The 22931-nt window shown below is 37.2% G+C and overlaps 2 protein-coding genes and 1 long non-coding RNA gene across 3 annotated transcripts; all 3 read left to right on the forward strand.

The window, feature by feature from the left end:
- On the forward strand, nt 7-12869 carry LOC107609021 (RING finger and transmembrane domain-containing protein 1). The gene is made up of 8 exons (XM_016310840.2): nt 7-1000; nt 2280-2356; nt 2503-2668; nt 8365-8453; nt 8544-8708; nt 8815-8892; nt 11004-11107; nt 12272-12869. The coding sequence occupies exons 1-8, from the start codon at nt 238-240 to the stop codon at nt 12375-12377; spliced, it is 1548 nt and encodes a 515-aa protein (XP_016166326.1). The 5' UTR covers nt 7-237; the 3' UTR covers nt 12378-12869.
- LOC107606916 lies at nt 16171-16881 on the forward strand. The gene has a single exon (XM_016308918.1). The coding sequence runs from the start codon at nt 16171-16173 to the stop codon at nt 16879-16881; it is 711 nt and encodes a 236-aa protein (XP_016164404.1).
- LOC107609022 lies at nt 18687-22931 on the forward strand. Its single transcript, XR_001613048.2, has 3 exons — nt 18687-19501; nt 19584-19751; nt 22437-22931. It is a non-coding gene; the product is annotated as an uncharacterized LOC107609022 (long non-coding RNA).

Genomic DNA, 22931 nt, shown 5'->3' on the forward strand with positions numbered 1-22931 from the left:
TTTTCCTCTTTTACAATCATTCAATGCCTTTTTCCCTCTTGTTGTGATGAACCCTTTACCTTGTTTTTTCGTCCTAGGGTAGAGACAGAAAGAACCTAAAATTTGAAAGGAAAAGACAAAAAAAAACGTTTTATTTCTCATTTATTTGTGATCAAACCCAAAATTAGGATTTTGAGGAAGGATCGGACATAAAGAAGGTGTAGTGAGGATTAGGGTTTGTTTGTTTTTGTGGCAAAGATGGAATCTTTGGATGCCACCATTTCTTCTAATTCACCATCTTCAATATTATCATCTTCTAGTGGTGTGAATAATAATGATAATATTAGTAGTGTAAGTAATGATAACAATGTTAATAGTAATAGTAATGGTGGAACTGTGACATGGTATGGTGTGAGGCTACCATCTGTTAGCCCTTTACGTTCCCCACTTTCCTTTCTCTTGGATTACTCTGGCATTCTAAGATCAAGCCATGATTCTGAGAGTTTGGTTGTGAACAATGGTGTTACGGGTCTAGAATTGCGGTCTGAGCCTCGGATTCAGTCACCTGATGATGCTGGTGGTGTTGCTTCTGGGACACCCTGCAACAACGGTGCTGCTGGGGAGGTTGCAATAAGGATCATTGGTGCTGGAGAGCATGATCACAATGTGGGGTTAGGTTCGTCTATTCCCTCATCCTCAAGGAGTCAGATTGGAGAAGCGGGGTATGATGGTTGTGATGAGATGATTGGTGATAGAGGGGGAATTGATGATGATGCCGAGGGTCATCGCAATGGAGTTCCGGTCAGCGAGAGGGTGCCTCTGGTGTCTCCAGCTTCTTCTTCGTCTTTGGCTGGTGGTAGTGGGCAGGCTGATGGTGATGTGGGGAATGGTGTAGATAGTAACAATAGGGATTCCTCAAACTACCAGAGATATGACATTCAGCGGATTGCAAAGTGGATTGAGCAGATTCTTCCTTTCTCACTCTTGTTACTGGTTGTTTTCATCCGTCAGCATTTGCAAGGTAGCGCATTACTTCTGTTCTATTGAATTGGTTGTAAAAGCTCCTCTTAGGATACTCCACTACATTCTCGGCATTGTTTGTTGCTATTGTTTACATCCATTGCTGATACATAGTTTAGTATGTATTGGAATTTGATGATGTGGCTTGAACTAATTCAGTTGGGTTGTGATTTTTCTCTTGTGAATTATAATGCTCTGAATAGTTTTCCATTCATATGACTTGGTGTCTGTTGTGTTTATAGCCCTAGGTTGTTTCTTTATTCTAAAGGAATGTGGTGGATGGAATGATAACGGTAGAACAGAGTAAGTAGTATTGGCTAACATCTATACTTCCATATTAAATTTGGTCTTGCTACAGCACTAAATGTTTTCTGTTAATCTAAGCAATGATAGGGAGGAAGGGGCTATAGTATGCACAAATAATTTTGAGGAACATGTAGGTTGCACTTTTGTTGTTTACTGTTTTCTCCAATAGGAGTTTCCCACCTTGCAGGCATGGATCTAGTACTAACTAATGATGAGGAAGATTTATAAAACAAATATGAGGAAAGGAAAAAAATATCCTTCCTACAATTCGTACAATGAGTCCGTTACTGTTACTGCATTTTGCATTCTGGTTCTTGAATGGCTAATATGATATTTGTCCTCCTTTGCTCTGGGTTTTACTTGAGACACTTGTTGTGATTTAATTATTTATAATATCTGTTCAATACAAAGTAAACTTTCTTTCTGTAACTGATACAAAATATCAATTTCAGGGTCCACCTCAAATTTTTTTTTGTAAATTAACAATATTAATGTTTGCTAGTCGCCTAGTCCACATCCATATAAAGCAACTGTGAACATTTTTTGGGTCTCAGTCATTTCAGGATGCCTATTTACATATTAAATAATACAAGTATATCAAAATAACTGTAAAATAGCTGTGTGGATGATTGCACCTGGGTTGTGCCTGCCTTCCTGCAGGTGCAGGGTGAGATCTGTTGCTGCACCTTTGACCAGATTTTGCTGCTTTGCTAAGTGCGAGAGATGTAAAAATATATTTTTGTAGAACTAACTGAGCAATGATGTTGATGAGATTTGTTTCTTTAGTGATTATATGAACACCTTGCTAAGCTTTATGTCTTCCTTGTGAGTTGCGGTTGTTCCTTTTCTTTGTATTGTCATGAGTAGGTGCATCATTTATGATTAACTGCTTCTCACATATAGTTTTATTTTCAGCGTCGTTTGAAGTTTTAAATTGTTATTAATTCGTGATAACCATTTTTGGGAACTTTCAGGTTTCTTTGTCACAATTTGGATATCAGCTGTGATGTTCAAGTCAAATGAAATTGTTAAGAAGCAGACAGCTTTAAAGGTGAAAACTCAGAATTTTATTTATCATCCAAAATTTCCATGTCTAAACCTAGTTCATAGTTCCTATTTTGTAAACCTCCCTCCCCTTTTACCCTAAATATAAATAAATAAATAAATGAGAGGCTTAATACATGCTTTATTATGCAGGGGGATAGGAAAGTGTCAGTTCTTGTTGGTATATCTATTGCCTTCATGCTTCATGTGATGTTCATTTATTGGTGGTATCGAAATGATGATCTTTTATACCCACTGGTGTTGGTTCCCCCAAAAGCAAATCCTTTCTGGCATGCAATATTCATCATCTTAGTTAATGGTATGAACTTGTTCTTTGTATGCAGTTTTCAGTCATTACGTTGCTACAGTGAATTTGTGTAGAACTTTTATTTGCTCTAGTATATTATAAAAATGTCCTTATCACAGGATGCCTGACCGATATATGCAAGGGTTTCATTAAGTTTCAGTGTAATTTGGCAGCTGATTGATTGATCAATAATGCCGAAATTATGCCTTCAGTTTTTTTCATAATTTTTGTTTTAAAAGCTTGTCACATGAAAATGGGTACAACACAACGGATTCTTTATATTTGATTATTCGGTAGGATAGTAATTTAACTAAATTTGTCTCAGCATAAAGTTTTATTTTCTATTTTATTGTACTTCATCTACATTCAAGATGTATTTTATTCCTTTTTTGTGTGTTCGGATCAAGTTTTGTTTGTGTGATATCCATTGTCATTTCCCAATCACTCATGTAATCCTCATCCTAGCATACTAAAGTTAAAAAGGGAAAGTTAACTGAAATTGTGTTGTAGATCTGGAGTTTCTGTAAGTAGAAGTGATCTTAAGATCTCAGCTATCAAATTTCTATGTCCACTAATCTATAGCTATTGAAATAGTTGAAGTGTTTGAATATAATGTTCTGTTAAATGTACAGGGAATCATCCTCTTCATAGAGGAATTACAGAAATAGAAATAACTAGAAAATGGGAAAGAAGGGAAAAATACTAGCCTAAAATAAAGGAAAGATTTCTAATCATAAAATTCCTAAAATTAAGCTAAACCAAAAAAGGAAAAGATTTATAACTAATTCTATTTACATAAAAGATTCATGAAAGGAATTAGGAATCAGATTTTGATTTGATCTAGTCAACACTCCGCCTCAAGCTGGCTTGAAGATATCCTTCATTGACAGCTTGCTTATTATGCTATCAAAGGTCTTTTTGGGTAATCCTTTAGTTAGAACATCTGCTAATTGTTCTGTGGTTGGAACATATGAGATGCAAATCTGTCCTCTCTCAATCTTTTTCCTGATAAAATGCTTGTCAACTTCAACATGTTCAGTTCTATCATGCAGCACTGGATTATAAGAAATAGAAATTGCAGATTTGTTGTCACAATACAACCTCATTGGTGGAGAAATGAGAACTTTTAGTTCTTGTTCTACCCATAGTGCTTCACATATTCCATGAGCCACTGCTCTAAACTTAGCTTCTGCACTACTTCGTGCCACAACACTCTTTTTTACTCCTCTAACTAACTAGGTTTCCGCCAACAAAAGTACAATACCCAGATGTTGACCTTCTATCCATGACATTCCCAGCCCAATCCGCATCTGTATAGGCTTCTATGTGAAGATTTCCATACTTTTTGTAGAGTAACCCTTTCCCAGGCGACCCTTCCAAGTACCTTAGGATTCTAAAGACAGCATCCATGTGTTCTCGACCAGGTAAATGCATAAACTGGCTTACCATGCTCACAGCAAAGGCTATATCTAGGCGTGTATGGGATAAATAGGTTAGCCTCCCTACCAACCGCTGATATCCCCTTTTGTCCATTACATTTTCTGGTTTAGCTGGCTTCAATTTTAAGTTAGGCTCTATAGGTGTTTCAGCAGCTTTACGACCAAGTAATCCCGTCTCTTTTAAAAGATCTAGGATGTACTTTCGTTGGTTCATAAAAATGCCTTCCTTAGACCTTGCAAATTCAATTCCAAGGAAGTATTTTAATGACCCAAGTTCTTTGATTTCAAATGCTTTGGCAAGCTTCTCCTTCAAGTCTTTTAGCTCCAAAAAATCATCACATGTCAGAATAATGTCATCCACATATACAATTAAGATGGCAGTTTTATTAGCTGCTGAATGTTTATAGAAAAGTGTATGGTCAGCTTGGCTTTGAGTATAACTGAGTCCCTTCACCACCATTCCAAGTCATTCAAACCAAGCTCTTTGAGATTGTTTCAATCTATAGAGAGATTTCTTTAGTTTGCACACTTTATTCCTCCCTAGTTCAGCCTCAAATCCAGGTGGAAGTTTCATGAACACCTCTTCCTCTAGCTCCCCATTCAGGAAAGCATTCTTTACATCCAATTGATGTAAAGGCCAATTGTAATTCACAGCAAGAGATAAGAGAATCCGCACAGAGTTGAGTTTAGCAACTGGAGCAAAAGTCTCTCGATAGTCTACTCCATAGGTTTGTGTAAATCCCCTAGCTACTAACCTTAGCCTTATACCTCTCTATGCTTCCATCAGCATTGCATTTGATGGTGAAAACCCACTTGCAGCCAACTAATTTTGTATTCTGTGGCAGATCTACAATCTCCCAAGTTTCATTCTTCTTGAGTGCATGCCACTCTTCCATCACTGCTAATTTTTAGTTGGGATCATCTAGTGCTTCCTCTATGTTCCTAGGCTCAAACAGATTTGTAATTTTTGAAGTAAAAGCTCGATGTTTTTGAGAGAGATTTTGGTAAGAGACATAATTGGAAATAGGATGGTTGGTGCTGGTTTTGAGTACCTTTTTGGTGCAGGTTCTGGTTTCTTTCCTAAGGGCTATTGGTAAGTTATTATTAGAATTGACAATTTCAGATTTACCTGGAAGTTCCTGAAGTACTATAGTTGGGCCGTCTTCCGGGTTTTCAGATTGGGTTGGTACAGAGATGATGGGCTGGTCTCTAGTCTTCTTAGGATATTTCCGAACATAATATCGAAGCTCCTTTTCTGATTGTGGTATTTCTTTTCCTGTTTGGGTTCCAACTAATTCTGACACAATTTCAGAATTGGTTTTCCACATCTTGTTTTTGCAATTGTTTCATAATTTACTTGATCAGTGAAAGTTGTATCCTCAATATGTAAGGTAGGAGTGAGTAAAGGTTCATGCAAAAAATTTTCTTCACTTAGGCTCTCCCCCTTAAGAGAATTTTTCTAAAAAAAGGTTTCATGTTCCAAAAAAGTAACATCCATGCTTACATGAAATTTCTTGGTGTGTGGATTGAAACATTTATAATTCTTTTGACTTGGGGAATAGCAATAAAAATGCATTTTTCTGCCCTTGGATCAAGTTTACTTCGATATAAAGGTGTATGCAAAAACACAGTGCAACTAAATACTTTTAAAGGCAAGTCAGAATGCAACCTACATGCTGGAACATTCTTTTTGAAATTATCCAACAATGTGCAGTAATTTAACACGTGTGGGCATTCGATTTATGAGATAAGCTGCTGATAAGACAGCATCTCCCCATAAATACTTTGGAACATTACCCTCGAACATAATGGCACGTGCTACTTCAAGAAGATGTTCATTCTTCCTTTCAGCAATGCCATTTTGTTGGGGTGTATTGAGGCATGTAGATTGATGTTGAATACCTTTCTTTTGAAGAAATTCACCAAGATTTTTATTAAAGTATTCAGTGCCATTATCACTTCTTAATATTGAAATTTTTGTCAAATTGTGTTTCTATCATTGTTGAAAAATATTGAAAAATTTTAGAAACCTCAGATTTTTTATTCATAAGATAGATCCAATATAGTCATGTGTGGTCATCGATAAAAGTTACAAACCATTTTTTTCCAAATTGAGTTGTTATTTTCGATGGACCCCATACATCACTATGAATCAAGTGGAAAGGTGTAGATGCATGATAAGGTTGAGAGTAATAAGGAACTCTATGACTTTTTGAACGAATACAACTTTCACATTTAAGTAAGGAAGAATCAATATTCTTAAACAAATTTGGAAACAAATGTTTGAGATATGCAAAACTAGGGTGTCCTAGTCTATTGTACCAGAGCATTATTTGGTCCTTTATAGGCATAGAACTTATACCACTAAATCTTTGAGTTATTTTATCCTCCGAAATATCTTCAAAATGATAAAGTCCATCCATCATCTTAGCACTACCATCATCTTTCCTGAGGTCCGGTCCTGAAAAATACCGTGAGTGTCAAAGAATGTCACAGCACAATTGGAATCCTTGCAGATTTTACTAATATAGAGAAGATTACAAATAAGCTTTGGTACATGTAGGACATTTCTTAGGTCAATGTTTTTGGACAATTTAATTGTACTTTTTCTAGCAATAGATGAAAAACTACCATCAGCAACTCTAATTTTCTTATTTCCATAATAAGTTTTAAATAAATGAGAGAGGCTGGTCATATGGTCCCCTTTGCAGTTAAGGGACATAGGAATACTAAAATTACCTGTTTGAGCTAAAGAACCACTAGGAATACTAGACACAGAACTGGAATTAAACAGCTTTATGAGCTGCTCAACCTGTTTCTTACTCAAGGATGATTTTTCAGCCTCATGAACAGTTGGAGTAGATCGTATTTGGGACCAGGTTTGCTGCCTTTAAGATGTGCTGGTTTTCCATGAATCTTCTAGCAGGTTTTTCGGGTGTGCTGAGGTTTATTGCAGTGGTCACCAAAGATTGGAGGGGTGCTTTTGATTTGATGAACTTTTAAGTGGAGTAGGTGCCACTAAGAGTGCATTAGACTCCAAAGAAATCTGTTCTGTCTTGCCTTTTCCCATCATCATAGCTCTACGAGTTTCCTCTCTTCTAACTTCAGCAAATACTTCTCCAATTGAGGGTAGGATTGCTCTTCCAATAATTCTTCCACGAACTTCATCTAGCTCCACGTTGAGGCTTGCAAGAAATTGGAATATCCTCCCTTCTTCCACTGTTTGTTGGTGTTTTGCATCAGCGGCTAAATTCCACTTGTAGTTATTGAAGTGGTCAAGATACTGCCACACCTGCTTTAATGTGTGGAAATATTTGGTGACATTGTCACTTCCTTGTTGAATTTCTCTAGCTTTTAGAGTAAGTTCATAAATCTGGGATTTATTCCCAAGATCAAAATACATCTCCTTGACACTATCCCATAATTCTTTGGCAGTGGTATAGTACATGTAGTTACTACTAATATCCTCCTCCATTGAGTTCACCAGCCATGTCATCACCATGGAATTTTCGGTATCCCACACATTATATTGTGGGTCAGTGACGTTAGGCTGGCTTCACTCACCGGTGAGATATCCATTCTTCACTCTTCCACTGATATACATCTGAACTGATTGAGACCACCTAAGGTAGTTTTGACCCATTGGGTCAAAATGTGGTGATCTGAACTGAATGGGAGTCACCACTAACTAGTACCCGTTGTTCAGATTTTAAATCTGATGGAGTAGGAGTGGTGTTCTCCTTTTGTTCAGGATTAATGACTGAGGAACTGTCAGACATAGCTATAAATCAGAGGCACAGTGCAGAGATCCTGCTCTGATACCAAGTTGAAGTGTTTGAATATAATGTTCTGTCAAATGTACATACAGGGAATCATCCTCTTTATAGAGGAATTACAGAAATAGAAATAACTAGAAAATAGGAAAGAAGGAAAAAATACTAGCCTAAAATAAAGGAAAGATTTCTAATCATAAAATTCCTAAACTTAAGATAAACCAAAAAAGAAAAAGATTTATAACTAATTCTATTTACATAAAAGATTCATGAAAGGAATTAGGAATCTGATTTTGATTTGATCTAGTCAACAAACTTAGCTAGATCTTCTGAATCTCCTTTAATTTATATCCATATTCAACGTTTGTAGTCTTAGTTGATTGCTTAAGCATCACATCTCTTCCGTGTATTGTTCATTTTTGTAGCTTTGAATCATTAATCATTTTATTTTTGTTGCTACTTGGTAGTAATGTTCATCACGTATATTGACTTTCAGATGCATTGGTGCGGCAAGCAGCAATGGCCTTCAAGTGTATTCTGTTAATATATTACAAAAGTGGCAGAGGTCATAGCTTCCGTCGGCAGGTGATTAGTATTTTCCATATAAAACAGGTATATAATTACTGGTTATAGTTAACTAGTTACAATATCTGAAATTGTCTGTCTTACTTGTAGGCTCAAATGTTAACGCTGGTTGAGTACACACTGCTATTGTATCGTGCCTTATTACCAACACCTGTTTGGTACCGGTTTTTCTTAAACAGGGCATACGGCAGTCTCTTTTCATCCCTGACCACAGGGTTATATTTAACTTTCAAGCTAACATCTGTTGTTGAGAAGGTATGTTTCCATTTTTCAAAATTAGTATTCCTTGCTCAGCGTTTGAAGGTACTTGTGTATGATGCTAATTGTTTCCATTGTCTTTAACTTTCTATGTGGTTATTAGGTCCAATGCTTTTTATCTGCCTTGAAAGCATTGTCAAGAAAGGAAGTTCATTATGGGGTTAATGCCACAATGGAGCAGGTAATATTTCCAGTTTTTTGACACATATTAACATCTGAATAAATTCATTTGTAAACAAAAATTTTCTGTTGTATATAATTTTTTGATTCTGCTTTATTTGATGATATGCTAGTTAAAACTTGTTAGTTCTTATTTTTCTAACCACTTGCAAACCTGTAAAACACATTTAAGTTATGGTGTGTAAGTGGTAGATACATAAGAAGAGGATTGTTGTTAGCTATTCTCCTCCAAGTAACACATTTCATCAATCAGTTAATGCAGCTTTGGTCTGTAAAATTACTTACAAATAAATTACTCACATGGAAATGATTAATTGTGCCTTTAGTATAGCATAGATGTATGAATCAAATTTATCACATAATCTCACACAACTTAATTTTCCCTCGTGGAATATTTAGTTAGGACTTGCCGACTTGGTAGTTGGTAATGTTGTACTAAAGTAGAACATTAGTTTTATGGGTAATATGGAGAGGGATTTTTTGAAGAAAACTTAATTTTTATTTGTTGTACCTTTGACATAAGATTATTATTATTTTTTATATTTTATTTTTGAAAGCTTTATTTGTTATGCTTTTTTTTTCTCCACTTTCCGTGGCCACTACTCATTGGTCTGTTCAACCATTTTTGTTTTGATAAATTTTACAATTTTATGCACACGCATGAAAATATTTATATTTTTATCTTAAGCTTTTTTTTTGTTGTCTTCTGGGAATGTTCAACTTGTCCTTCAAAAAATTGGAAATAATTATGAGCTATTTTAGAGGTTTTAAGAGTAAAGTGACAAATAAACCCCTGAGAATTTACATTTCAGACATGTTAATCCCTAATGAAAAAAGAGGTACCAATAAAGTCCTCCAATATAACAAACGTGGACAAGTTAGATCAAATTCAGACCTTCTACCCTAATCATAAGGGCTAATTTGAAGGTAGTGTGTCCACATCTGCTATCCTAGAGGACTTTATTGATACTTTTTTTTCTTTAGGGACTAATCTGTCCGAAGTATAAAGCCTCAGGTTTATTTGTCACTTTACTCAGGTTTTAATAGTATTAAGGATGGATCTGCTTTATGGCAATGTGCCTTTGTGCAGGTTCACTGCATCTATCTTTGGTAATTTCAGTTTAATTACTTTAGAGGTCCCTAGGGGTCTAGTTTCTCTCAATTTATAATCAAGTTCTTATTTCTTAAAAGTTTTTAATCAAGTTCCTTACATTGGAAAGAAGTTTTCAATTGAATCCCTAATCACAACTCACCATTCCTAAAAGGTTACATTAAACATAATATTCACTTTGGACTTAGCTTCCAACTCACTAGATCCTTCTATGTCACCCCATTCCAACTCACCCACTCTTCTGCTGCCCCACACATTGAAATCCACACTTGGATTTGGCACATCTATATTCTGCATTGCTACCACTGCAAATAGATCAACCTTCTAGAGCATATTTGGGGTATTCTTCCGCAAGAGACTCTACCTTCATTTACATCCCTACCTGGCATCTATTCACTAATATTTTTTGGTGCAGCAGTGGTTACTAGGGACTCGCTTGCAAACTTATTTATAATGTAGGGATATGCATGACTAAAAAGTTTCAAACTATAGGCAACTGATTAAAGATTAAGTGAAACTATAGGACCTCCAAAGTAATTACACCTATCATTTCCATGGATATCCTTACTTTGCTTTTGTACTGGAGAGACTTGTAATTGGTTCTAATGATCATGTTAGCAGGGATTCTTTATGCCATAGGCAATGGGAGGAGCCTTATGGCAATGTGTGTTTTTGGCCATTTCAATGTATATTTTTGCAAGCTGAGATGTTAGAATTTTCAGAGACCGTTTTGTTATCTTTGCACTTGTTGATAGATAGTGCTTCAAGATGCATTAGTGGCTGCATTCCTTGGGATTCTTTGTGATTGCAGTGGAATGAGCCTAATGACAATGTTGTTCATGCAGTGTTCTGCCATTCTGTTTAGCTGTTCCTTTGTAGTGTTTCTATATTTTTAAGGATGAGAAATTGTCTAAATACTGATATAGGTATTGTACTGTTATTGAAGACTTTGTTGGGAATCACTTTTAAGTATGATTGTAAAATCTATTCATTGAAATCAGGTTAATGCTGCTGGTGACTTATGTGCCATATGCCAGGAGAAAATGCATGCCCCCATATTGTTGCGCTGCAAACACATTTTCTGCGAGGAATGTGTGTCAGAATGGTAAGTTCATACTTATATTCCTTATTTAGATATTCTGTTGTTTTTTAGCGTTAATTTATTTTAAAGAGGAAAACTAGAAATCAGCTAAGAAAGTTTCCAACTAGTTCCTGTTTTTTTAAGTACTCAAGAATGTGTTTCTTTGGTTTTCATCTCTCTTGCACAGGAAAAAGAGATAAACTTTGCATGCAATAATCTGAACGTTTTGTTTATTGACAACTTTATCCTGTAAAGTGCAAGACATTGGTAATTTAGTAATTATATGGATTGTATGAACAAATATGAGGAAAGAGAATTTGATCATTGCCCTCTTGTGATTCGAATGAGTGAGGGGCTAAGATGTATTGTTATGAACTCGGACAAGATGAAGCTTTCTAGGTCTTGCATTTTTTTGTTTTTTGGGATTGGAAAAAAGAGAGAATTTTATTAAGATGAGAAGATAATACAAATTGGGGATAAGGATTCCCTATACAAAACCAAAACAAAACAAAAGATTTATTTATAAAGATTATGAATTTTACACCAAATAAATGTTAGGAGTCATATCCTACCCCATAAAACATGCTTATCAAAAAGTCTGTCATTGAAGGTGTAATTTTAGACATGAAGATGCCCTTAAGAACAGTGATACTTATATTATTCTTCTATACATGTGTTTTTTCACCTTATTGCCAGAAGCACTGGTTTCCCATAAATCTTTGGATGTTGGACCTTTAATTTTTATGATAAAATGTGTAGGTTAAATTATTCAGTTCTTATAGTTTTTCTAAATTTGTAATTAGGTCCTTACATCTTAAAAGTTTTCAATTAGGTCCTTACACCAGTTTTAAATTTGTAATTAGATTATTTTTAACAGTTTTCATCCATCTCACACCATCATCGTCAGCATATTCCGTTAAGTTAAACATTTTTGGAATGGCAAGGATGTGATTACAAATTTAAAATTGCTGTAGAGATCCAATTAAAAACTTTTGAAGTATTGGAACTCAATTACAAATTTGGTAAAACTATAAGGACTAATTGAGTAATTTAATCTAAAAATTATATTATCCATTTTGATAGCCATCAAAAGTTCAAAGAGACTAATTATAAAATATATTAGAGATGTTCTTTTCTTGTATCAGAAACTGCATTCTGATCTGCTCAATAATGGAACTTTCTTTTCAGGTTTGAGAGAGAAAGGACATGCCCTCTATGCAGAGCACTGGTAAAGCCTGCTGATCTGCGTACCTTCGGAGACGGATCAACGAGTCTCTTTTTCCAGTTGTTCTAGACTCTGGAAGCTTCTTGTTAGGTTGGATGATAATTTTGCCAACCTCTGGTCGAAAGTACCTTGCTTCTTACTCGGCTATCGTGGGATTTTTTCGTCAATCGGTTCCTGGGAAATAAGATTGAAGGAATCATCTTGGATATGACTGTACACTCAGTCATGGCTTGAGAGCACAACATTCCTCCTCTTTTAATGAATTTTAGGTGTACAAAAGAAAAGGGCTCAAACTTGAGGGAATCAACTAACCTTAAGTATTCTTTATATCTCAGAGTGTGATGGACACAGATTTGTTCTTAATGTTCATCTTTTTGAAATTCATTCACCTCATTTTTTTTTCAAAGTATGTTTATATTTATAATATATAAATGTTTCTTTCATAGCCCTTTCGTTTATTTTTATTATTTTGATGCAAAACATGTCAACTGATTTTGTTTCTTGTACACATGTAAACTGAAATTGCTACTTGGTGTAACAAACTTGGATTTGGATGCTTTCGATTCATGTGCATGACTTATTACTATTATTTTGTTTTTTTCTTTTTCTTTTGAATTTTACCGGAGGAGAAGGCTGCTCTCGAGACTTCGGTACAAATACGTGTTGGCGTTAAAACCAGATTTACACGAGAATTTCATTTTTAAATACATGTTTCTTTTTTTTTTTTTTCTAAAAAATAGAGACAAGCGATAAAATGTTAAAACGGTCCTTAAGTTTTCAACTCATCGTCGTTGCGTAGCAAAGCACGCTAATACACGTTGATAATCAGGCTGCTAACGTTTTTCTTTTGGTATTATTACGGGCCCGACAAGAAAAGTACATCTTCACTAGGCGACTTTGTTCATCATTTACTAGTAATTGTATTCTCTCCTTCGGAGGAGAGTCTTAAAAGTATATTCCTAATTCTAAATTAAGATTTTATGTGTTAGGCAATCTATATATTTATTGTCTTTTTTATAAATATTCACAAAAAAGTAATGCTATAAATTTAAATTTTTTTATAAATTAAGTCTAACCAAATTAAACAATAAGACTTAGAATAATATTAGTCATAACTGATTTTTGTTATGTTAAACTCATTTAGTTAAACTTAATTTATAAAAAAACTTAGATGTGTAACATTATTCTTCACAAAACCAATCTTCCAATCTCTATCCTTCCATCTTTTAATTTTTCTGACTAGAACATTAGGGTGGATGACTAAATTTCTCTTGCTATTTAGTACTTCAATAAAGGCTTTAGCGTCGCACTCCACCAAGATTCTTCTCAATCCCAAGGTCCAAGCCATGTTCAGCCCTTTGGTTAGCGTTATATGCTGAGCAACTTCCTATATTATAGGAAAAGTTAGCAATTCATTTGCTACTCTTTTTTTGAAACAAAGGAAGCTCAACACAAAAGTGGAGCGAACAAGTTAAAAAAAATAGTAGAACAACACCTCTTGTAATCACCTAGTAATTTCTCACACCAATAGCATATTCCAATGTCATTTCTGGCATTGCCATTAATAACAAAAGGAAGGGATCCTCACACCTCCATTCCTTGTAGTGAAGTAGAGTCATATTGTAGATTTTTTCAGCACCTTTTTCTGTGTTCTGAAATAGTCTCCTGTTTCTCTCCAACCAGACGTTCCAAACAACCGCAAAGAAACTTATGAACCACTTCTTTCGCTCCTCCTTCCTAAATGTAACACATGTCCAGCTTTAAAAGTGTTCCTTTAAAGTACCCAGACAGGACCATTGTCTGCCAAATTCAGATAACCAAGCACACCATACATGCCAAGTAAATTCACAACAAAAAAAGTGGTAAACAGATTCAACATCCTTATTACATAATCTACACAAATTATCGTCCTGATTAACAATTTCGAAACGACACAACCTTTCCTTTGTATTCTCCCTGCCTATCAAGACAAATCAGGCAAACAACTATACTCTTGGAGGGACTAATCATTTCCAAACAGTCTTAGTGAAGCTATAGCTTGTGACGTCATTCGGAAGCATTTCCGCCTGTAGCACCTGCACAAAAGAAAGAGTAGAAAAAACATCTTACATATCAAACTTCCAGACCACTCTATCCTCTCTATCAAAGGCTAGTTTAACGGGCCTCAAAGTGTCGTGTAATTGATTCACAAGTTGCAACTCCCATTGGAACAACTCACGCCTCCATTGGAAGTTTCATATCCACTCTAACCCATCCCAAAACCCACAAACTCCTATGACAGAGACTTTCTGAATTGAAACCGAGAAAAGCCTTGAAAACCTATCCTTTAGAGGACCACAACTTAGCCAGACATCTTCCAAAAAACGAGTTTTTCTGCCATCACTAACCTCCATGGACAAGCGAGTTCAAGAGTCCTCCACACCCTGCTTTCATTGTATTTCCCTGCACAATACCTTCGTGTTGAGTGTTACTCAATCCTGTGGCGACAGAGTCCATTTGACAAAAATTTTTTTCTTTCTCTGGACTAGGAAAATTCCTTGATTCTTCTTGTAAGCTTTTTTTACTTCATTAATCATCTTCAAAACTTCTTGTTGCAGTTTTGGGAGTCTTTTGTACCCTGGTTCATGAATCTCTTTGTTTCTCCAGAACTAGATTTTTTAACAAGTAATGATAAAAATGTCACTCTAATTCTGGCTTCTATCTCTGCTTGAGTCCTGTTCGATTGCTTGGGAGCTTGAACGGGTCGGATCTTAATGTAGTGAGAGAGTGGGCAACTGAGGGATGGATGCGGGAGAGCTCCGGTGGATGATTCCTTGGGTCTAGCGAATGGAGAAGAGGTGAAGCCACCTGCAAAGGACTCCGACGCTCAAGTCAGTGTCCGTACAAGAAATGGTGATTAGGATTAGAATAAATGATGTACCTCTGGAGAGGGTTAGGACCCTCCCCTTATATAGTCTGTACAAGAGTGGGTCCCACGCAGACAGATTCTCTTTTCTGAAAATTTTCTTTCCATCTGTCCAAGTCCACACGGGGTGACATTCGGGTCACGCTCCCGGTTCGGGTTCAGTAGCCCGTCCGGTCGGTCGGACGTCTGGACCCAGATCTTTGGACTTTGTTGGGCTGGGCAGGAACAAGTCCTGTTGTGAGTTCATTCTCACCCAATCCCCCAGGTTCACCGCACAGAAGCTCTGGATCTTTCCAGGATTAATTAATCTGACCTAGAGAGTAGAAGCTTTCGAACAACTTCTCATAGCGTGAAAAGAGAAAAGAAATAAAGGAGCTCTAGAGAGGAATACTCCTACAAAACTAAAAGACCAAATCCCACAAGAAAATAACCAGACCCACAAAAATAGCCCAAAACCAAGACAGACAAATAGCAAGATGCAAGAAACCCAAAACCAGACCAACCCAACTCTTGCCCCTACAACAGCCCAAACCATGAGAAAAGAAAGAACCCAAACCAAGACTAAAACCCAAACCCAAGAAGATACTAGCATGAACATTATTGACAAAGCCGTTCATTTTCAAGAAAATTGGGCAAACAACAACCAAACTCAAGACTCTCAAATCACTGAAATGGTTGAGGCCACTGGAATACAGGCTTGCGACATGGAGGAACCGCCTGACCCAATCCCGCCAGACTTTGGAGCCAGAAATTCAGAAGATCTAGTAGAAGCCATGGAAGTTTTTGAAAGGGAACCAGCCCAAGGAGAAGCACAGGAAGAAGTACTTCCTTCATTAACGAGGGAGGATATGCATGATGATTAAGAGGCCTTGAGCCTCTTTGCTTTCCCAACCTTTTGGGTTAGGGTGCCTTTGTTTTGGCTTAGAGTTTTGGATAAGACTTTTGCGTCATATAATGATGATCATGATGTGGAATATTAGAGGGGCAGCGAGCAAAAGTACCATTCGCACCCTCAAAGAGTTGCAAAACCAAAAGAAACCTGACCTCACTATTCTGGTAGAAACCAAATGTAGCGGAAATAAAGGAAGAGAGGTGATTAAGGCAATGGGATTCAATCATGCCATTGTCGAAGAAGCTGTCGGTTTCGTTGGAGGGATCTGGATCCTCTGGAAGAACGATGATCTCAAAATCAAAGTTATGTCAACGCACAAGCAATTTGTGCATATGAAAATTGAAAACAATCAGCGGAGGACATGGAGCCTTATGGCTGTGTATGCAAGTCCACAGGAAGCACAAAGAAAAGAAATGTGGGAGCTTTTGCACAACATCTCAAGAAACATGAACTTACCGTGGCTGATGATAGGTGATTTCAATGACATCGCAGAGCAAAGTGAGAAGAAAGGAGGAGGGGGAAATGATGCCTATGCGTGTAGACGTTTCAGAGGCTGGATTGACAAATGCAACCTCATAGACGTAGGTTATTCAGGATCAAGATTCACATGGAAGGGGGGGATAAGAGAAGGCCAAGAAAGAGTTTATAAAAGGCTGGATCGAGCTTTATGCAACTCAGAGTGGCGAACAAATTTTTCAAATGCATTTGTGGAGGTGCTGCCAAGAATACAATCAGACCATCACCCTTTGTTGCTACACACAAGACCTGAACTTTAAAAGCATTATTGAAAGAACAAATAGCAAATTAAAAGGATGGAAGGCCAATTGCCTATCCTTAGCAGGGCGCATCACTCTTGCACAAACTGTAATCAGCCCAATGCTCAATTTTGATATGTTACATACAAAAATTCCCATTGGAATTTGCAATGAAGTGGAAAAATGCCAGAGAAAATTTATTTGGGGAGAAAACTCAAACACACGAAAACTGCATGCTGTGAAATGTGACACTCTCTGTAAAACAAAAATAAATGGGGCCTAGGCATGAGAAAGCTTCATATCATGAATGATGCCTTTTTTATGAAACAAGTATGGAGGTTAATGCACGAAAGAGAGACACTGTGGGCGAAAGTCCTTTTCAATAAATATGGAAGGGGAAAAGATTCAATCCTGAACATGGAAAATAGGGCATCTGACTCAAAGTTTTGGAGAGATTTGATAAAGATCAAAGAAGACATGAAAGAGAACCTGAGGTTTTCTATTGGAAATGGTAAGTCGACTTCTCTATGGAGAGATAAGTGGTTGTATCATGAAAATGCTCTTATTGAGGATGTACAAGAAATAAATGCTTCCCTTCTCAATATGAAAGTGGCTGATGCAGTGTTAGAAAATGGAGAATGGAACTTGGAATTTCTAAGGGAGCTCATTCCTGAAGACAAAATTTTAAAGATTACTGCATGCCATCCCCCGAAAGAGAGCCTAGGTGAGGACAAGATCATGTGGAGTCCCTCCGAAGATAGAAACTTCACAGTAGCCAGTGCTTATAAAACACTCTCGCAAGCAAATGAAAATCAAGACCAAACCTGGAATCTTATATGGAAATGGAAGGGCCCCCAGCGTATAAAATGTTTTATGTGGTTAGCAACTCAAAACAAGCTGATGACCTCAGAAAAAAGACATAAGATCTTTGGTGCAAATCCAAACTGCCACCGATGTCCCAATAATCCAGAAACACTACTCCACACATTAAGGGACTGCACAGAAGCATCAAGAATTTGGCGGCAGTTAGTGAAACCCTCTCACATAACCACTTTCTATAGAGCTCCCTTCGAGACATGGATCTGCTGGAATCTTACAGTGGAAATCGGTGCTAATGCACAGCCATGGCTGTCCCAATTTGTTGTGACTTGCTGGTGGCTATGGAAATGGAGGAATAAGGAGATCTTTGACCCCCCTTTTAGAAGACCAAACAATGCACATTTATGGATTAAAGAATATCTGCAAAGGATCAATAATGCTTTTGAAAAAGTCAATATCCTTAAAGGAGCACAGAAGAAAAAAGAAATACATATTGCATGGCAACCTCCCGAGGATGGATGGCTAAAAATCAATACTGACGGAACAGTCTCACAGGAGCACCGTATAGCAGGGTGTGGAGGCTTGATTCGGGATAGCCGTGGAAGATGGATAGCGGGGTTCTTGGCGAATATTGGCAAAGGAACAGCATTCACGGCAGAAGCTTGGAGAATTCTCCATAGATTGAAACTAGCTTGGGATTTGGGATTCAAAAAAATCATTCTAGAAACTGATTCAAAAATTGCATTCCAAATTCTCAGCAAAAGAAAAGAAAGGGACAATCATCCGGAAACAATTATAAGAAGCACCAGCCAGTTAATACAAAGAGACTGGAATGTAAAACTCTGTCATACATATAGGGAAGGAAACAAAAGCGCCGACTGGCTTGCGAAGAAAAGTTTACAAGCATGCCTTGGATTTCATTTCATAGACACTATGCCAACAGGGCTAAGGAACATTATAAATGATGATGCTAGAGGGGTATCTTTGCCTCATTTTATCATTGATTTTTAATTTTCTTGGGCGTTAAGCCCCGTCAAAACACCAAAAAAAAAAAAAAAACTTCTCATAGCGTGAAGAGTGTCTTCCTTGCCTCCATCGCAAAGTTGGCAGGCCCCATTGCTTCTAAACATTCTTGCCTTTCTTTGATTGGTAAATATTCTATCGTGCATCATCTTCCACATGTGGATTTTCGCCTTTTGTGGGGTCCTCCATTGCCAGAGCTTGGTCCAGTTGTTTGTTACTGGGCTTGTCCACTTCGCTAGTGCCCAGAGCCTTGTATGTTGAAGAGACCGAGAAATCGCCATCCTCTGAGTGCTTCCACGCCAGCCTATTTTCTCCGTTTTCCTCTCGTGGTGGGGGCAGTGCCAGGATTTTCAGCGCAATATCTTTAATTAAATAGTCTCTGATTCCTTCTCCGTCCCAATTTCCTGTTTCATTCCTCCATTCCCAAACTGTACTTTATAGGTCAGGATTTTGATGGTTTGTATAATTGAGTAGGTTGTCTACTCCCTGCACTCAGCAATCTGTCCAGAATAGAAAAGTATGTCCATTTTCGATCTGCTTCACTACTGATTCCTTGAAGATGGGCCAGAGCTTTGTTAAGTCCCTCCACAGGATTGAATCTCCTCTCTTTGCTTCTGGAAAAATGACATGGTTACTTCCATTATAGTATTCCTGAATAAGAACACTTGCCCAGAGAGAATTGGGGTTCTCCCAAATTTGCCATATGATTTTTAATAAGAAGGCTTCGTTCATTTGGCTAAGATTTCTAAACCCTAGCCCTCCCTCATGTTTTAGGGAACAGAAGGTCTTCCAATTGACTGTATGTACTTTTCTCTTATTTTCATCATCCCCCCATATAAACCCTCTTTGAAGTTCATTATACTGTTGCATATGGTTTTCAGGATTCTGCTGTGTTGCATGTCAAAGTTGATACTGGGGCAGATGACTGCTTGAGCTAGAGTAATTCTGCCGGCTAGAGAAAAACATTTGCTTTTCCAGCCTTTTAGTTTTTCTTGCACCACCTTGTAGTTCTCATTTCCTGATATGTTGTTGTTGAGCATCGCTCCTAGGTACCTTCCAAGCGCATTGTTCTCTTTGTAATCTGTTTTGCTGATATGCTTGTCTTGTGCTTGCTGGGGTGTTTTTGGAAAAAAAAATGGTTGTTTTTGCATTATTGATTTTAAGTTCTAATGCCTTGCAAAAATTTTTCAAAACTTCCTTTTCGCAATCCATCTGTTCGTCAGTGGCTTCCACAAAGAGAAGTAAGTCGTCGGCAATCATTAGATGAGAGACATCTAATTTGTTCCTACCTACTTGAAAGGGGTTCCAGTTTCTTTTCTCCACTTCTCGTTCAATATAGTGCGAGAGCTTATCCATACATACGACAAAAAGGTAGGATGATAATGGATCTCCCTACCTGATGCCTCTTGTAGGGTAGAAAATATCTGTTTTGCTTCCATTCCATAAGATGTTATAGCTCACTGACCTCATTCCTTCCATGATGATGCTACTGACTTTCGGGGGGGAGTTTGAATTTGTAAAGCCTTTGTTAATAAATTCCCAATCGAGCATATTATAGGCTTTCTCAAAATCAATCTTAATTGCCATGAAATTTTGATTTCCTCTCATCTTCTTCATGGAATGCATGAGCTCCTTAGCTATGCGGATGTTGTCTTGTATCTTTCTTTCGGGAATGAAGCTTGATTGGTGAGGGCTTATCCTTTCATTGAGGAGAGGCTTGATTCTTTGAACAAGAATTTCGGTTAGGATCTTGAATCTAACATTACATAGTGCAATAGGTCTAAATTGTGAGATGAATTCTGGATGTAGCAACTTTGAAATTAGGGCAATGAGAGTAGCATTTGATTCTTTGATGATGCGAGGATTTCTCCAACATTCTTTTATATAGTTGCATGTTGTTTCTTTTAAAATCTCCCAGTTGTTCTTGAAGAAAGCTGCAGGGAATCCATCCTCCCTCGGAGCCTTGAGAGAACCTATACTGAACAGGCCTTGCTTTGTCTCCAAGTCCGTAGGCATGCTCTCCATATTCCTACAAACAACCAAGTCTGTATTAGGGTAGTTCAAATTATCTAGAGCTAAAGGACAAATACTTACCTGCTCTTTGTACAAAGTTTGGTAGTAATCTGTGATGTGTTTCTTTAGCTTGTGCTCTTTTTCAATCCATTCCCTGCTTGGGCTTCTGAGCTTCAAAATCTTGTTCTTTCTTCTTATGATGGATTTTGTATGGTAGAATTTTGTGTTTCTATCTCCTTCCACACTCCATTGTTCTCTGGATTTTTGCAACCAAAAGACTTCTTTCTTATCCAGAATCTCACTAAGCTCTTTATTCAAAGCCTCTTCTAATTCTTTCAAGAATCGGTTTCTTCCATAATTATAGCTTTTCTCAATTCCAGCCAGTCTGTTCATGAGTCTTCTTTTTTCTCTAAAGATGTTGTCAAAGGTCATTTTGTTCCATCTTAACAGAACTTCTCTCGTGTAGTTGAGGTTAGTAGGAAGCCTCTCATCCTTCCTTCAATATTGTTGCATAAATGGCTTAAAATCAGTTTGTAGGGTTCACATAATCTCAAAACAGAAAGGTCTTCTTTCTTTCTTGGAGTGGTTCCCTTCATCGGTAATGAGGAAGGGGTGGTGGTCCGAGTTGATCCTTGGGAGGACATTGACCACCTCCTCTTGAAACTTAGTTCTCCAAGTATGGTTTGAGAGGGCTCTATTAAGTCTTTTGAAAACTCTTAATCTCGTTAAAGTCCCCTGTTAAAAGCCACGGCCTGTCTAGATTGTTAGCAATATTCTCCAAAACAGGCCAGAGAGTTCTTCTGTTTTGAGGTTGAGGGCTCGCATAAATGGCGGTCAGATACCAGGCCTCCTTGTGATGATATTTAACTTTAGCATGTATAAATTGTTGATTTGAAGTTATAGGTGTAATGAATAGATCTTGTCTGTTCCAGCATATCCAAATATCACCTATGAACCTTGAGCTTCCTCTATAATGTAGTTATTGAATCCAAGCCTTCAGATAACTCTTTTGGCATTCTCACCACTTATTTTGGTTTCCATGAGAATGACAATATTAGGTTTGTGCTGTTTGAGCAATTCGATTAAGGTACGCCTAAAAGTCAAACTAGCCGCACCTCTAACATTCCAAGATAGAATAATCATTGGAAATAAAAGAGAGAAGAGAAAAGGGCTCATGATAGTTACATTTCTGCAGCTTTCATATTATCTAGCTCCTCTATAACGGGAGTCTCCAAATCCACATATTTAACTAAATTTAAAATCTCCTTTTTGCATGTCAGTATCCATCATGTCTTTTCCTCTCTCTTGATTAACTCCTCGGTTTGGTGGATCTGTTTCAATTGGTTAGGGTTGATCCTGCACTTCCATAATGCCCTCTTGCATTTTCTTATTTTGGATGTCAACTGGTTTAGTGTTCCGGTTTTTTGTGGTTAACATTTTCATATCTATTTTCTGTTGCTTGTTGTTTTCCTTTTGTGTTGTTTCTCTTGCTAGCTGTTGGATTGCTGCCCCCTTTTTCTGGCTGTGTTTACTGTTGTGTGGTATGCTGTTGTTTTCCTTTCTTCGTATTTTTATTGATCTTCTTTGTATTCTTCTCTTTATAGGTGACTGTGGTGTATGCTGTATTTTTTTCTGTGTTTTCTTTTTTCCAGCATTTTCTCTATGTATGTCACTTGTGTTGTTGTTTACTTCTTGCTCATTGTCTTCTTCCTCTGCTTCAGGCAGCTAAAGTTAATGACACCTCTCCTGATATTGTATGGGCCGAACTTGACATTTGCCGAGACGACTTATACAGTATTTACGATGTATGGAGTCATCGAATGCCGATACTTCCAACGGAACACCGAGTAAAAGCTCTTTGCATACGCCTGATTCCCCTTACTTCTCTTTTTCTGACCCTTTTCCTCACTGACTAGGGGATGAATCTCTAGGTCTAGTAACCGAAATCCAAGGGGGTGTTCGACATGGCAGGCTCCAAGCTAAACCCTTCTTCGCTCCTCTACCATGCATAGTGTTTGTTTTTACTTTTTAGAGACTGGAATTGGAATTAGGAGATTGGAATTTAGTATTATGTTTGGTGGTGGTCAGGTATTAGAACTAAAATTTTAGTATTGGAATACAAAATAATCTCTTTAGTAACTTTAGAAAGTGAGAATACATGGGACTTAAGTTTTTGAGACGAAAATTAAAATTTTAATATATTTTTTAATAACTAA

This window comes from Arachis ipaensis, chromosome B07 (genome assembly GCF_000816755.2).
Source record: "Arachis ipaensis cultivar K30076 chromosome B07, Araip1.1, whole genome shotgun sequence".
Taxonomy (NCBI): domain Eukaryota; kingdom Viridiplantae; phylum Streptophyta; class Magnoliopsida; order Fabales; family Fabaceae; genus Arachis; species Arachis ipaensis.